Here is a 17,053-nt window from a genome sequence, read left to right on the forward strand (position 1 = left end):
CCCCCCGCGGGCCCCTGCCCGCCGGCTCCAGCGCCCGACGGAGCCGCTCCCGGCCCGGGCTCCGCCGGCAGGTCCGCCCCCGCCCCAGCGCGGAGCGGAGCGGAGGGGCCGCGCTCCGCCCCCGCCTCCTCCCCGCGCAACTTCCCCGAGCCGCGGCCCCCCGCCCCCGCCCCGCGGGTGCGCGCACAGACGCGGGCGCGCCGAGCCGCGCTGAGCCGAGCCGAGCGGAGCCCAGCCGAGCGGAGCCTCGCCGAGCCGCACCGCGCCCGCCGGGGCCCCGCGCCTCTCCCGCCGCGCATGGGGCGCGCAGCCTCCGCGGGCGCGCAGCTGCCCCGCCGGCGCTGAGGGGCCCGGGCAGCCGGAGCGCCGACCCCCGGGCATGCCCGCCCCGCTGCGCGCCGCCTGCCCCGCCGCTGAGCGCCGCCGCGGGCGCGGAGCGGCGCGCCCGGATGGAGAGCTGAGGCGGTGAGCCCCGCCGGGCCGGGCCGGGAGACGTGACGATGTGGATGCGACGGCTCCCGGGAAGCAGGTAGGGCCGGGGCGCGGCGGCCCCGCGGAGCCCCGCGGAGCGAGCGCCGGCTGCGCTTCTCGCCTCCGCCCGCCCGGTGCGCTCGGGGAGCGGCTCCCGGAGTTAAATAATGAACTTCGCGGAGCGGGGTGCGGGATGGGGAGCGGGGCGGCGCGGCTCGGCGGCTTCCAGCGCTCCGGGAGCCGCGGCCGGTCCCGGTGCCCGGCGGGGCTCCCTCCGTCCGGCCGCCCTGCCCGGGGACGCGGGGGTCGGTGTCCCTTCGCTGGCCCTGCGCGCTGCCGGGAACGTGCGGTGCCTTTCGGGGAAAGGGGCCGGGGAGCGGCCGGGGCATGTGCGGCGGACGGGCAGCAGGGTGGATGGATGGATGGATGGATGGATGTGTTCGGGGGATTAATCGAGAATTGCAAAGCAGAGGAGACGGAGGCAAAGTGTTATGTAACACGTTTTCATTACCGCTGCGAAGTCATCTGAGCCGAAATCTTGTTATTTCCATGGTGGTGTGTGTGGAGAACACTAGTTACCCAGCCCCTGCCCGCGCTCTGCCCGGCTGCCCCCGGAGCCGCAGGGAGACCTGTTTTCCTGTGTTTTGAGCCTACCTCGGTGGAATTACATTTAAAGCAGCAGCGTGTTAAACAAGTGAGATCATAAGGAAAACTACAGTGCTGTGTGATGTGTGATCAATTCCTCTCCCCCCACACGCGATTTTGTATTGAGAAGTCCTGGTTTTGAGCTGACAAGTGATTTGTGTGGGGCAGGGGTCAGACCCTCCTGCCTGCCCTGAGCATTCCGGCTGCGGAGCCGAGAGCGGTTCCTGTGCCTTGTCCTGTTCTCTGGCTGCTGTGGAGGGGGGTCCCAAAGCCGGGGGTCCTGAGCAGGCGTCCCCACTCTCGCAGCCCACACCGGGGCCTGTGGCTGCTCCCCGGGCAGCAGCACTCGGTGCCCCAGGCAGCTGCGGGATGAGCAGATGGATGCGGCCCCACCGCCAGCCCTACCCCGTGGAGCCCCAAGGGGAGCCCCCGGCCCGCTCCGCTCCACCTGCTCCGGCAGAACATGGCTGCTGGTCGGGGGTGCGGGGGGGAGGTGGCGGGGCCCCTCACACGCCGTGGGAGCTGCGGGTGATGCGAGAGGCCTTTGTCCATCACCCGCCAGAGTCACTGGAGGCTTTGTCCCTGTGCCTGAGCTTTGGCTGGAGTCCCGGAGGGTGAAACTTGAACTGAGGTTTTGTCTGCGCCGAGGAGCCGGAGGAGGCCCTCAGCTTTGTTTCACACTTGTGTGTGCGCGCAGCACATTCCGGGTGCACATGGCGAGTGAGCTCCCGGTGTGTCCCCGGCCTCGTCCCCTGTCCCCAGCCGATGCACCGTGGCAGCGCGGGCACACGGACACCCTCACGCTGCTGCCGGAGACGTCTGTCCGTCCGTCCGTCTGCCGAGGGAGCGCTGCTGCCGCTGGGAAGGACGGTCTGCGGTGATGTAGTGACCTCAGGAATCGCTCCTTGGAAAGCGCCCGAGCTGGTTTCCAGGGTCCTCGCGTGCGGATTCGTTCTGTGGCAGATGAAGAGCCCGGTGGAACGGGAGGGCTGTTCCTGAGGCTGGAGCCAGCACAAGGCTGTTATCTTGGAAACAGAGGACGCCCTCTGCTTTTTTATTTTTGTGAAGAGTTTAGCAATGAAAACAGGAGCCTTCCGGTCCTTTCTCTCCTCGATTCGCCTTGCGAATTTCTTTGCTGTCTATCCTGGATTCTCAGCGCCAGGCTGTCCTCTGTACCACCTCATCAGCTTCCAGTCCCTCCGTGTTTTATTTTTAATAAGAGACAACTTTACCGCTAACCCTGCCTGCTGCTCTCACTTCTCTCTAACTCTAATTGCTTCTGGCTTTATTTCTGACATTTCCCATGTCGTTTCTCCTCATTTTCTTGAAGACTGCTAGAAAAATAGCTCCGAGAGAAGCAGCAGACCTTTCCAGCGCCCGTTTCACCCCGCGCAGCCCCTGCCTGGAGCTGCTCTCTGGCGTGGGAGATGGTGCCTTATTGCTCCTTTCAAGTCGGATTCCTTTTGCCCGGGGCGGCAGCAGCTGCGTGACCTTGCGGGCGAGCTTTGCTCCTACGCTGAGCAGGGCGAGACCCGCACACCCACCTCGCTCAGAATTATTCTGCCTGCGTTTTGCTGAAGGGGACTGGCTGCTCCCCGGCTCTGAGCGGGGCTGGGGGGCAGCGCTGCAGCCCCCTGCAGTCCCGGGGGTGCTCCAGGTCCGCTCTGCCCTTCGCAGGTGTGGACGCGGGGGCTGCGGGGCGAAGGTCCGTTATCTGGAGGACGGCAGCCACTGTCACCTCCCGAATTGCAGCGACGTGTGTGCCTGCGGCTGCGTCAGCGCCTGCGCCCGCCGGGGAGGGCACGGCAGCGTTTGCAGCGTGCCGCCTGCCGGCCCCAGCCCTGCTGAGGGCTTCCCTTCTGGAGCAACCGAGACGATCTTTTAAACAATATGCTGTGCTTTTTACAGCATTTAGCTCCTGAGTGATTTGCAGTATGAGTAAAAATATGGTTTGCCATTTCTAACCGATTGTGTAAAGCAACTCATTAAAAACATACATCCCTGCGCACTGGCACCGAGGAAACTTTATGGGCCTTGTAGTTACTGCCAAAGCAAACATTTTCCATGAATTTCACTCATCAGGTTCACGCTGTCAAATGTAGATTCAGCCGCTCGTCAAAGATGCAAGCCTTGCAGTCTGGAAAGTAATGAGAGCAGTAAGCAGTGGGAGTTAATGGCCTCCACCAAGGAGCCCTTACTCATCCCGCAGCCGCGCAGGGGCTGCGCTGCCTGCTCCCGGGTGAATTGATTGCCACAGAAATTCATCTAGTGTCACCGGCTATGATACTTAACAGGCACAATAATGCTTGAATAAACTGCACTTTTATGCAGCGGTTCGTACCTCCTAACTGGCAGCAATTTCACAGATGAGGCGAAGGGAGCGGCGCTGGTCTTTAGCAGCCTCATCCCTGGAGCATGAATAATTGTGGTAATAACGCCGGGGCCGCCGCGCTGCCTTTGTGGCATCGCCCCAGGGTGAGGGGTGGGAGCTGCTGCTTGCCCTGGATGCTCGGGGGCTGCCCTGTGTTCCCAGCGTCCCGCCCGCGGGACGTGGGACCCGCTGTCCCCTCCGCTGTCCCCTCCACTCTGGGTGTCAGAGCTTGGGTTTGCTTTACGTAACCGTTGTCCGTGGAAAATCAGGAGCTGCTGATTTTCCTTCAAAGGCCGGGCTGTGGAGGGAACCGCACGAGGCAGGGACCAGCTGTGCGGGTGGCCCGGTGGCCTCGCTCCCCCTCCCTGTCCTCGAGGTCTCCCAGCATGGCTGGTGTACGTTGGTGCCTATATGGATGTATACGGGGTGGCGGCGAGCGCCCCGAGTGGCTTCGCACGATGGCTCTGTAGGGTGTGAATAATCCATATGGCTTCCGACAGGTCTGGGGTTGATTATGGAAATGTATGCATGCTTAAGCCTTTAAATATAGTTAATGGGAGAAGGACTGGGAGGAAGGATTACGGGAATCAATATGAGGAGCGGGAGCTGCGCCGCTCCGGGCTGCTGTGCTCGTTATTCTCGTTAGCGCTGGTGGTGATGAAGCGGGTTACGGCAGCTCAGGCCTGGCGGAGTTTGGGACCAACGCTCTTGCAGCAGCGTCGCCCCTCGAGGGCACGGCGGTGGTGGGATGGAGCCCCCAGCGCCTACACATGGGGTGGGTTTTACTCTGTCCTTCCTTCCTGACCTCCTGTCCTTCCTTCCTGTCCTTCTGTCCTTCCTTCCTGCGGTACCTGGGCAGGGGCTCCCGAAGCGGCCGCTGGCCCCTCCTCACCCCGGGTACTCCCTTCTCACCAGAGACACTTTGGTTTTCCCACTGGAATAATGTAAAACGCTGGACCTGAACTGCCTCCTCGAAAATGGAATTCAACTTGATATGAATATTTCCTGTGGCTCTTCTTACCGGGACCTGCACCTACAGACTTTGATAGCTTACATAATTTCCTGTGATGGAGATGTACTTCATCTAATTTCACTTTGAAATGCATTGATTAAATCAGAACTGCTGGGAGATTTAAACTGAGTCTCTGTGGCCTGAACTTAACTGTGGGAGGTTTACCTGCCTTCATCCTTCAACATTAATTTGGTTTTATGCGGATTCCTCGTGAAATGAGGTTTTGTCTGCCACTGAACTGCTGCTGCTTTCTGGGTTTATCGGCTCCTTCCTCTGAGCGGCTCGGCGAGCGGAGGCCGCGCTGGATCCTCCTTCCAGGGGACTCGGCGGGGACCAGGGGGCGGTTCTGGCATCGCCTGTCTCCGGTGCCCCTTGCCCGGTTGCCCAGGCCGAGGCGAAGCCCCCGCGCCGCTCGTGGCACAGACAGCGGGTCCGGGGATGCTGCGGTGAAGCTCTCGCCTGGGACCAGGGCTGCCGGGTGTGATGCTCATGGAGCAGCACGGAGACTTGATAACGCCAGAGATAACCAGAGTTACTGCAGGAGCATGTGTCACTTTTCCAGCGCGTCCTCTCCTCGGTTCAGCCTTTCTGGTACCAAGCAACAGCGACAAAAAGAAGAGAAATCTGTCTTGGCTGGAGATGGATGAGCCATTGGGCGGAAATCAGCGGGGACGGGGGCAGCGAGCACCGAGCGCCCCGGGCAGGAGGCCAGAGCGCCCGCCGGGGACTCGACCGGGTCCTTCCCGCACAGCGGGGGTGGCGCAGCCCCGGCAAAGCCCCTGAGCCTGGGGCCGGTTCTCAGTGCGGGACCACTGCCCGCCCTCGGGCCAGCGCCCGCGGAGATTCAGTGGCAGAGGCTTCCCAAGAGCCTCCATTGGCTTCCTGGAGAAATTTAATGGACTTTTTTTAGAAAAAATTGAAGCTTATCATTCATGAAGTGTTCATTTTCAACTCTGATCTGCAAAATGTCTCATTGTGACTTGGAGATGATGTGTGGGCAGGAGTTATGCTTTAACATGCGATGATTTTTTGCTTAGATTTGCTCTGAAGGGCTTTCTTGACAGCTCTGCTTTTCTGGAAGCGTCGGTGCACCCCAGCGGTGCCGCGTCCGTCCTGCCGGTGGCCGCTGGTGTGTCCGGCAGCGATGCCGTTGCTGCACACCAGCGTGGTCCAGCTTGCCCAGTCCTGCCCGGAGCTGTGGGGAGCAGAAGCCGTTCCCTGGTGCCGTGTCTGGTGGGCAGCCCTGGAGCGGTAACGACGCGGAGCGTGACGCTGGTGACGTGTTTCTTGCAAGAGAAATACAAATCTGGGCCCTTGAGGTGGAAAAACCGGAGCTTGCCGGGGTGTGCGTGCGCTAACGCAGAGGAGCCAGGGGATGGAGCGGCGCTGGCGCGGGGGCCGTGGCGGGACGAGGTCACCGTGTGCCCCACCGTGCGAGGAACGTGGTTTTGTGGAGCGGGGCAGGGATCGGTCCCTCTCATCTGCAAGGGGCTCTGGCCCTGGGCACCCTGGGATGCTCAGGAGAAGCTCCAGCGGTGGTTTGGGGCGCTGTAAATAGGGAATGCGGCTGCATGGCGCTGGCTGAGTGACGGCGTGAGCCGCTGCGGCTCCGTGCTCAGCAGTCGAGGCTCCGTTAAGAGCGAACGGTGCTAATTGATGTTGCCACTTGACTGCATGTCATTCAGGTTAACGCCGTGGCGAGGTCGGGGGGCAGCGCGGGTGCTCCCCCCGGGATTTGCCGGCCCGCGAGCCGTGCCCGCCGCACACGCCGTGTCCTCGGAGACACGTTCCTGTAATTGCCAGAGGCCCGCGCGTGACCCCAGCCCCGCTGCCCGTGCTGCGATAGCATCTCCGTCTGCAGGACTGAGTAATGAAGCGTCAGTTAATTGACATGGATTAGGACATCCACTTAAGTACCCACTGACACGTGGGTGATTGATGCCGGGAGCCCACGTGGCCGCGTCCCGCCGGAGCCCGGCTGAGCCCGCTGGGGTCACACGGCGCTGCCAGGGCAGGGGCTGCTTCAGAAACAGCTTCCGAGAAGGATAAACCTGTTTTCTACAAGTGGTTGTTTTTCAGGGGTTTTCTTGAGAAACTTTGTTTGCGAAGGATGAGGATGAGCTACTTGTCTTCTTGTTTCTTGGCTTTGTAAGAGGCTCCTCTCGCATCCTCCCATGTGAAATATTCAGAACTTACTCCGGGTTCTTGTCGCAGAGAACCTGGCAGAATCAATTTTGCTAATTTTGATGGATGAGGATGGAAACGTTTCTTGGGGCAGTTCTCTGGGGACGTTTGCTCAGGCGTGCAGTGGGAAGGGATGCGATTCCGTGTCCTTCCCGCTCATCCCTCCCGAGGTCCGGCCCGGCGAGGCTGCTGGCACACGGACCCGGCGCTTGCCGGGAGCCCAGATGCGGTGGCAGATGCGATAAGCTGCAGAGGTTTGCAAAACGCAGCGAGGGCTGGGGGGTCTCCCGTGGCCGCCGTGGGCCTGGCAGAGGCCCCGTCTCTCCGTTGGCGATAACGCTTTGAAAAGTTTCATCGCTCCCGCAAAGAGGGTATTTTTTTCCTTTCAACGAGATGCGAAGCGGAGGGTGTGTGACTCACGGCAATCAGGCTGGGGAGGTGTGTGCCCACAAACAGCGCCGTGTTTTCCAGGCGCTCGTGCCGCTGCTGACTCACCGGCACCTCGATCCGGCGGATTCGGCTCCCGCAGCCGGCGCGGCCGTGGGGAGGTGGCCGGAGAGCTGCTCTTCTCCACCGAGAAGAAACTGCGCGGTGCTGAAAGGGGATTTAAACCTCTGTGTGAAAGGATCAAGAGTCTTTGTCCCGGATTTCATTCTCCCTGCCTTCGCGTTCTATTTTGGTTTGGCTTTTCCTCCATCTTTTTGGACGGTTCTCTGTGTTCCATGAGATGTGTCCCGCCGTGTCTCTCCAGCAGCGGGGTGTCCCCTCCCCAGCGGGGTGTCCCCTCCCCAGCGGGGTCCCAGCAGAGCCCGCAGCCGGTTCCGGAGCTGGGGCTGGTGTTCCCCGCTGCCCTCCTCCCGCCCCGGCTCTCGTGCCTTTGCTTTCTCCAGGCTTTTCCCTATTGATGTTTCACACCTTCAAAGAGTGCTCTGCTGCTGCTATTTTTTTTTTTATTGTATTTCTTGCTCCATAAAAGCCATCTGTCTGCTTTCAGAGGCTTTATCTCCCTCATCTTCTCCATTTCTGTAAGAGCGACTGGCTCTTTTGAAATTCTTTCCTGGTGTTTGTCCCCGTGTGCGGCGCGGAGGTTCTGGGCAGGCTGTGCACCCCGGGGCTGCGGGGCCTTCCCCGCAGACACCAGCGTTGGCTCTTGGGTGTTCCAGTGGAAATAAGCCCCGAATTGGCTGGATTTCCCAGGGACCCGTGCAGACGTCGTCCCTCGCCGTGGGAAGAGGATGCTTGGCCCCGTGTCGGTCATTGGGCACGATGGCATACCTGAGCACATCTGTTTGGGAAAGAAGCTCAGCACTCGGGTTATTCGGTGGTGCCGAAGGGCGGTGTGGGCAGCAGCCTTTACCGTGCTCTCCCTCTCTAGAGAACGAGCCCTGGGCCTGCTGCAGACACCCGCTTTTGTTCACAAATCGGTTGTTACATGGAATGCACACGTGGCAAAGGAAGAAAACTCCCGAGCAAAGCAGGGGAATGGGCAATTCCTTCATTTTGTGGCCATGGTTGATGTGCACCTTCCTGCGCAAGCCGGTATCCGCAGCAGGGGGCCGCCGAAGCGACCGCTGCCCTTGTTTGTTGTGTGCAGCATTAGGGATGATCGCTGAGCTCCCGGGTTTAGTGCTCTCGTACACGCGTCGCAGTCCCTTCGGTTTTCCGTGTGCTTGGCAGGGCGGGCGTTCCCCGCTCGTGGTGACGATGGCGCGGGCAGCGCGGTCACGCTCGCCCGGGGACACCCCGGCGGCTGCTGGCGGGTGAAGCGGGTTTGTGGTGCTCACGAGGTGCTGGAATACACGAGGAGGTTCAGAGAGAGCTAAAATAAGGGAAAAAAACCCCCTAGTTTCCTTAGGTGTATGGGATTTTTCTAATATCACCAAGAATGGCGCTGGAGACTGTGACTGTTCAACAAGATACATGGTAGACTTGAAAATCTGAGTGAAACTTCCCAGCGAGCTGTATCTGAACTGAAGCTCCTGCTGCTGCCCGCTCCCCGGCGCTGGTGCAGAATTTGGGGGGGAAACGAGTGGAATAAGTGGGCGACAGGTGCAGGTTTGTGCTGGAAAGCCAGCGCTCACAAACCCCCTTTATCCCGCGGGACAAAAGCCGAGTGTTCTTGCCCAGGGCTGATGAAACGTCCCACTGTCCGGCCCCGCCACGCTAAATGCGCACAGTGTTTGCCGGCTGGGCTGGTGGGGATGCTCTGCTGGTACCCGGGGATGCTCTGCTGGTACCCAGGGATGCAGGGACCGAACCGAGCTGGGAACAGCCAAACCGTCCCCCTGGGAAGGGTTTGGGGCAGTTTGTTGGAAGGGTTTGGGGCGGATCGTGGCCCGGCCGGGGTGGGAAGCGGCGTGGCCGTGGTGCTGTCCCCGTGGCACACGGCCGGCAGCTCGGGGCAGCTTGCCCGAGCCTCGCCTGGCCACGTCTGGCAGATGGAAGCGCAGCCCGCTGGCTCTTCCCGGGGGAGCCAGACCCGCGCGAGCTCCTTCTGCCGGAGCGGGGATTGCCCAGCGCCGGTTCTGTGCAGAAATTTGCTGAGGACATTTCTCTGTGTGAACGCACACACCGACTCCTGGGCTCCTCGCCCCCCGCGCTCTTCGAATCCGATCTGCAACAGTCCCACACGGCTGGGGGAAGCGCTGGAGGGCGGGTAGATGTTGCGCCCTTTCTAGAGCGAGTGGAGCGAGGCTGGCGAGCCCGGGCGGCGTTTGCCAGCTCGCTGCGCCAGCCGGGCGCTCGCGCTGCTCCTGGGGCTGGCGGCGGGCGCTGGGCACCCCGGCCTGTCAGCAGCCTTGAGAATCTCTGAGAAACTGAGCTTGAAACCCAGAGCTGAAGGTTGGCTGAGCTTTGGCGTGTGGAGCAAACCTGCTTCTCCCTTTGCGGCAACGCCCCGTGCGCCCGTTCGCTCTGGTTTCTCCTTTTTGCTCTTTCCGGGATGCGCCGGCCCCGGCTGCCGCGCTGGGGCTTTGCCCTTTCGCTGCCTCCGGCGAAGGACGGACGCGCAGGCGAGAGCAGCCGGGGCCGCGGCTCCGCTGCGCCAGATCTGCTCCCGACAGCCTTGGCAGGGGCTGCGCCTACCGCATCAGCATATTGGCGGTACCGCTGGGTATTAATTATGCCTTCCGCACTCGCGGCTATTCAAATGTTAAAATTGTTTATTTGCAGCTGGGTGAGCTCGCAGCAGAGGCGGAACGCGAGCGGCTCCCCGCGCCGCGGCCGCCCCAGCCCTCTCTGCTCGCCGGGATGCGGCTCCCGGGCACAGACGGGGACGGGTCCGGCTGCCCCGTCTCAGCATCTTTGTCCCGGGGGCCCCGCTGCTCCCCGGCCCCGCCGACCCTTCCCGCCCCGTTTTCCCCAGAAGCAGGTGCTGGTCTGCCCGGCTGTGGAGTTGAGGATTCAGCCCGTTTCACCCTCTGCTGATTCCCCTCCGCCATCAATCCCGTCCCTCTGCTGCGGGAAGTGGTGTTGGTTTAATTACTTGCGGGAAGAAGGGGGAGAGCAGAAGAACTTAGGACTTTTTTTAAATATCACTTTTATTAGCAGGTAATCCTGCAGCTCAGGTCTGTAATATAGCTAGGTAGCCATGTGGCACATTTGATTTACCTAGATGCTACTGCGTGTCAGCTTTTGTGCCTTAATTCCCAGTCCTGGCTTTAAAGAGCTTGGCAGCCATATTTTCTCGGCTTTATGATTATCTTGGAGAAGCGGCTGCAGTGGTGCAGTGAACAGCGAGTTCCCAGCTCCCGTTGGGTCTGGGTTCGGAGCGGTTTGTCCCCAGAGACGCGCTGGGGTCGGCGGTGCCCGCGGTCCCCGGGGTGCCGGGGGGTCCGCGGGGTCTCCCGCTGCTCCCGTGGCGTAACCCCCTGTGCCTGTTGGCACCTGTTGGTGCTGCCCTGGCACAGGAACGTGCTGCTGCCTCCTCCCCGCGAGGCTGGTGCTGGATTTCCATGGCAATGGCTGGCGGTGTCACAGCAAAGGACGGTCGCTGCGCTGCAGGGATCACCGGCGCAGGAGCAGCTGCGGCTGCCGTCCCCACCTCGGCAAGGACATGCGACTGCGGGCCAAGTATCTGCCACCGCCCAAGCCGTCCCCTTGTCGTCTTGCTCCAGCGTGAATGTCACCACCGAGCTGCAGCGGCCTCATTCTTCCTCTGTACAAGGCCAGTGGTTTCCTGCACGCGCTCCCGCGACGCGCCGTGTCCGGGCACCTTGCAGGACGCGCGCCCGCGCTGCCCAGGACGCTCTTCCCAGAGCGGGGTCCCCGCTTTCCTGCCACGTCTCTCCTGGACAAGCGATCGTCGCCCGTCCCCGGCACGGCTCCCGCTCGCGCTCCAGCGATTCACGGGGATATTTCTGTCTCTTGCTCGCTGGTTGGAGATGTGAAATGCTCAGAGTTCGTAAATCATCCCAACAAGGACATAACCTTGATTCCCTGTGCAATACCAATAGATTACCTAACAGGAGGCATGAAATGGAAGAATGGCTCCATTTGTATAATTCTACATTAAAAATCAGCCTATTCTGCACTTAATGCTGCCAGTGAAGTGTCTCCACAGTCAGGGGAAAAAGGGGCCGGTGTTGGAGAGCAAACAAGCACCTTATGAAAGGGACTCAAATCGGCACCTGGCGCCTGGGGAGTCACGCTCGAGCGAGCCCGGGAGGCTGCGGGAAATGGTCTCTTGCGAACGCCGTGCAGGCTGCTGACGGGCCGCGTTCCGCTGGCTGCCAGAGCCGCTCGGTGGCCACGGTCCCGGTTAATTGCTCCGACAGATTACCGGACTCGGGATTGCTGGGTGTGCAGCAGTCGCCTGGCTCTGCAGCCGCTGGATTAACCCGCGTCCTGCCCGCGGCAGCGGGGCTGGCGGCGCTGTCACCGTCCCCAGGCGTGCCTTGCAGCCGCTGCCCCAGCTCGCAGCCTCCGGCCTCCTTGGAATTAATCTCTCAAGTACCAGCCTTCCTCCTCTTGAAACGGCTGCGTCGGAAAGGATTTGAGAGGGGTTCTTGTTTCATACTGGGGAGAATTCTGAAGTGTCACATAGAGTGGGAAGGCTGCGATGGCTCCGTCTGAAACACCTTCACTGCCTTTGAAACGGAGATTGGCTCGGTTGGGCTCAGCAAAGCAGCCATGGAGCACTTAATGTGCGCGATCCCTGTAATTATCTGAGCAGTTTCCTTGAAATCTGCTCTTGTACTTCTAGCAAAGTGCAGGTAGATATTATGTTTGTAGCAGTTTCCCTCGCTGTGTGAGAGTACAGCCGCCTCTCCATCCATTAGAGCCATGGGAGCGGGTCTGGGGTTCGCAGGAGTGAATGATTTGGATGAGGAGGGCGAGGAAGGAGCCGAGGATGGTGAGGAAGGAGCCGAGGATGGTGAGGAAGGAGCCGAGGGTGGTGAGGAAGGGAACTGAGGAAGGAGCTGAGGATGGTGAGGAAGGGAACTGAGGAAGGAGCTGAGGATGGTGAGGAAGGGAACTGAGGAAGGAGCTGAGGATGGTGAGGAAGGAGCTGACGAAGGAGCTGAGGATGATGAGGAAGGAGCCAAGGATGATGAGGAAGGAGCCGAGGATGGTGGGGAAGGGAACTGAGGAAGGAGCTGCGGGCTCTTGTGGCACAGGCGCATTTCTGGGACAAGGACAAGGTGCAGGACCCCGGGTGGGAGGCGTCCCCGCTCCTGGGGCTGCCCCGGGACGGGTCTCTCTCACCACCCGCTTTGGGGGGTCTGGGGCACAGCAGGGTGGTCCCAGGGTCCCCGGCTGCCGCCGGCCCCACTGCGCGCTGCCGCATCCCTGCGCCGAGCGCATCGCCCCGCGTTGCCATGGCAACGGCAACTCCTACACGCTGCTATTTATTCTGAAGGACACTTGCTCTTATCTGTTGTTGCAAAGCCCTCAAAAGATTGCATGCCACGCAGAATTCCTGCGAGGTAGCCGGACTCGCCGCTCCCCTCCCACAAGCCGCCTCTGGGGCCGTGCCAGCCGGCGGGTGGCCGGGAGGACTCCGTGGGTGACAGCCCTGGGCTGGCGTCACTCGACGGGATGCAGGCGGGAGGGTGACGCGTGGTGTCCTTGGGCAGGACAGGGTGCTGGGGTCTCTGCCTGCCCTGTGCAGCCTGGGCGAGCTGGGGGTGTCTCCTGTGTCCCCCCATCACCGGAGATGCCAGGAGCGGGGGACACTCCTGTGTTAGGGTGTCAGCGGGTGCTGCCTGGCCGCGCTCAGCACGGTGTTTGTGGCACAGCCCGTGTGCAGCCAGGGCGTGCGTTGTGTTTCCCCCGTGTCCTCGTGCCGCCGCAGGGACCGGCACAGCCAGGGCACAGCGATGCCTGGGCAGGTCCCGAACGCCCCAGCCCGGGGCTGCCGTCACCGCAGCCTGAGGACGGCACGGGCGAGCAGGAGGAAGTGGGAAGAGGGGAAAAAATGTGGTTTTCGTCCAAGCTGCCAATCCCGGGAGCTGAGCGCTGGCGTTCTGGCTCTCGGGAGCTGCCGCGGCAGCTGGGGTTCAGGGGTTTGCGCTGGGCGCATCTTCCCCCGGTCTGCGGCTGTTGATAAAAGCGCCGCGTGCAGCTTTGCTGGCGGAGGGCAGGGACAGGTCTGGGTGCAAGGGACACGGGGACATCCCGGGTGGCCTTAGGGGGTCGGGCAGCAGCCGGTCCCAGCCTGATGTGCCGCTGGCCTCAATACGGGCGTTGTCACGGTGGATCCATGGTTGATGCTCTCCCGACTCCTTGCCGGTGCTGCCGGTGGCCCCGCGGGGATTGCTCCTGGTGCTGCCACCGCTCTGCCGGCCGTTAAAAAAAGCCACCAACAGCGTGTTTTGGGTGGTTTGGTTTTACTGAAGCCTTGAAATCCTTCCTCCCCCAGCCTGAACTATTTTGGTATTTGTTGGCTGTTTATGGCTCTTCCCATTCTCCTTCTGCGCTCTTTTCCCTGCGTTGCCTTATTCTTCCCCAAAATAAATGCTGTTACGCTTTGAAAAAATACCCAATTAAAGAAAAAAAAAAAAAAGGAGATTCTCTGAGCAGAAAAGACGGTGCCGGAGAGTATCCAGGTCAGCTCCCTTCGCTTCATTCGCTCCCGCGTGGAGGGAGTGTACAAATGCTTCTGTCAACCAGATGCACATTTTCTAGTGCTACCGAGGACTTTACGGGGTGCAGCGCTGCGGAGGATTAGTCTATTTAGCCATATAAAGCTCTCATTAACTCCCGCTGAGTTTGACAAAAGTCTTTCTTGTGTAAAAGCTGAATAAAATGGAGTAAAGATTTTAGGCTTTGGCCTAACGATTTTTTTGTAAAAACAAGACAAATTTGCCTATCAGGCGTTTCCTTACCATGACACTCGGTGCTTTGTGTGGGGCAGCGTCTTAGGGGCTCTGCCCCCGGGGTGGGTGTTGTGGGAGGGTGCGGGTGCTGCGATGCTGTTCTGGGGGTGCAGGCTGGAGCGCTGGGGGACGCTGGCACCGCTTTCCGCGCTGCCGGGGGGAGCGGGGGTGCCGGGTCCCTCCCCTGCCTTTCTAACACGCTCGCTGTCTGTCCGCAGGTCAGGTTGCCCGCTTGGAAGCCATGCTTGGATTTTAATAGCCATGTTCCACCTAGCCATGGACCTCGCCAGCTGCCAGCCCGTGCCCGGCGGCGCCGGGGGGCGGCTGTCACCGCGGCCGGCGCTCCGGCACAGACTGTCCCGCGGCTCGCTGTGGGGCGCGGGGAGCGGGGAGGAGCTGCGGCGCCCCGGCCCCCCCTGGACCTGCACCCCCGTGCCACCCTCGCAGAGACCCCGCTCCCGCCGGCCGCCCCCCGCCGCCCCGCTGCCCGCCGGCCACCCCCAGCGCCGGCCGCGCTCCCGGAGGGGCCGGCGGCACCTGCGCAGCCGCGGCTTCGCCCCGCGGGACGGGCGGCCCACGGCGCTGCCCGAGGTCATCGTGTGGGGCCCCACGGGCGAGGAGGACTCCCTGGAGAGCAGCACGCTGCCCGGCGCCTTCGCCACCACCGTCGCCACCACCGCTGCCGCCACCACCACCACCACCGTCACCGCTGCCACCGCCGCCACCACGCCGCCCCGCGCACCCCCCAGCACTCCGGCACCCGGCGGGGACACGCCCCGGAGCAGCCCCGGCCGCACCAGCACCGCCGAGCCGGCCGCCGGCCACAGCAGCGGGAAGGACGCTCGCCCGCCCCGCGGGCTGGGGGACAGCACAGGTAGGGGCTGCCGGGGGGAGAATGGGGCGGGGGTCCTGGGACAGGGGGTCGCTGTGGCACGAGCATCCTTGGCGGCAGCGCTGCCTGGGTGGAGATCGGTGCGTGATGTTGAAGGGCACTGGGGAGGCGAGCGGCAGCTGGGCACGTGCTTAACGGGGTCGGTGGCATCGTTTGGGTGAGGACGAGCTGCCGCGTCCCTGGCACGTCCCTCTGTGTCCCTCTGTGTCCCTGCCGTGTCCCTGGTGTGTTCCCTGCCCCGTCCTGGGACAAGCGTTTTGGGAGCCGTCGGCCAGCGCTGTGCCGAAGCCCCGGCCGCGGTTTTGCTGGCGATGCGCCGGTGCAGGGCTGTGCATTTTTCAAGCCCTGCTCCTCTCTGTTGTATAAGCTTTAGCGGCTGGAAGTGTTTGTTCTCTGCTGGGAAAAACATATGGCTACAAATTAGGATTAGGTAACTTGTCTGTACTTTTTATTTGCCTCAGCGAGCATCGCGAGTCCTCCTCCCGTACGGCAGGAGCCCGGGGCGGGCGGGGGGGATGCTGCTCCGCAGCTTGTGGTCCCTCAGCTCTCTCTGGCTGCAGCCCCGGGGGTCCCGCTGGCAGCACCCGAGGGAGCTGGGGCCACCCTGGGAGCCGGCAGAGCCACCCCAGGGTCCCTCAGGCCAGGACACGCCAGTGCATCATCGTTCCCGTCGGGTCCGGTGCCGCCGTCGTGCTAACGAGGGCGTTTCTGCCCCCGTGTTCCTCCCTCCCCGCGTGCATCGCCAAGGGGGCTCGTGCATCGCCAAGGGGGCTCGTGCATCGCCAAGGGGGCTCGTCCTGGGTGCCGCCGGGGCCCTGGGCCCTGGGCTGTGCAGGCAGCAGCGCTCACCTAGATGAGCAATTAAAGCGCTCTCGCTCAGTTAGCTCGGCTTCGCACCCCACTCCTCCTTGCTGAGGAAGTGAGAAGAAAATAAAGCCAGAAACAATGTCTCCGTGACTCACTAACAGCAAAACAAGCTTTAAAACCGCCCTGGAACAGCGAGCACTCGGCTTGTAGGTAGGAGAGGAGGCAGAGGAGAGATGGCTTGTGGTATCCAGAAGGAGAGGCTGTGGGTGCTGCGGGTGCTGCGGGGTGGCTGGGGTGCCCCCGCTCAGGTGTGTGTCCCGGTGCCACCCCTGCCCGCCTGGCAGAGCCGATGGCGCTCAGATGGGCTGCAATCTGCTCACCCAAGCGGAGTGTATGCTTATGCTTTTCAAAAATGCGCCTCCTTTTTCGGGGGCTGTCATCATCATTTTACGGTGGAGCACGGAAGGAGAGAAATCATTAACATTCCAGCATGCGGCAGGGGGCTGGGGCTGCGAGGAGCCTTGTGGGCTCCTGCGCCCAGGCAGAGCATCCTCTGTACCGCGCGCTGCCCGAAAAGCAGAATAAAAGAGAAGAATGAATCAGAGGCTGTCAGAGCTCAGGCGTGAATTGCACTCGCTGGGTTGTCTGAGGCTCTCCTTTCAGTATTATTAGAATAAAGCCACCGTTAATTAAACCTTTAAGTGTTTTGTAAGGCAGAAGACTTTATTTGCCGTCTGCTGCTCTTAATGGTGGTTTGATCGCCAGCACGCAGCGTGTTTGGCGTCGTGCTCTGCGTGCTGGGGCAGGAGCCGCGGCTCCATGTTTCGGGAGGTGAGGGGCTGGGGGCACCGCTGGGCTCGTGGCGTCCCAGCCCCCCCGCTGCTGGCCGGGAACGTATCGGCAATAAATAACAACCATATAGAGGCGTTTGCTTCCCCCCCGGCAGAGGACCCGGCCTTCAGAAAGAAGGTGCGGGAGAAGGGGTGCTGGGCGCAAGGAGATAGCGCATGCAAAAGGCTTCAAAGGAATTAATTAAAGATAAAATGTGTTTAAAAGAAGACCCTGGGCGGTCGGGCTGGAGCCGCCTCTTTGATGCGCCGTGCAAAGGCGTGGGAGCCATGCAAAGGCGTGGGAGCCGTCGCAGCTGGGGGGCTGGGGGCGTCTGTGGGGCCGTCGCCCCCGTCCCGGCCAGCCCCCCGGGGATCCCGCGGCAGAGGGGGCTTTGCCGTGAGGGTGGTGGGAGGAAGAAACCCGAGTCCCGGGCTCGGGGGCCGCGTGTGGCGCTTGCCGAGCTCTCTCTGGCGAGCAGAAGCGCCTCGGTCTCGGCGGGATCAGCAGATGTTGTGCGTGCG

At 61.9% G+C, this 17,053-nt stretch overlaps 1 protein-coding gene across 1 annotated transcript in view; it reads left to right on the forward strand.

Annotated features, from left to right (window-relative positions):
• Positions 1 to 463: 463 nt before the first annotated feature.
• The window catches only part of AJAP1 (adherens junctions associated protein 1), a 29,366-nt gene continuing 12,776 nt past the window's right edge, over positions 464 to 17,053 (forward strand). Inside the window, exons 1-2 of the mRNA XM_082070063.1 lie at positions 464 to 529; positions 14,221 to 14,876. Coding sequence (XP_081926189.1) covers positions 501 to 529; positions 14,221 to 14,876 — 685 coding nt within the window. The 5' untranslated portion in view covers positions 464 to 500. The remainder of the gene's footprint in view (positions 530 to 14,220; positions 14,877 to 17,053) is intronic.

Source organism: Streptopelia decaocto (assembly GCF_964273445.1).
Source record: "Streptopelia decaocto genome assembly, chromosome: 20".
NCBI lineage: Eukaryota > Metazoa > Chordata > Aves > Columbiformes > Columbidae > Streptopelia > Streptopelia decaocto.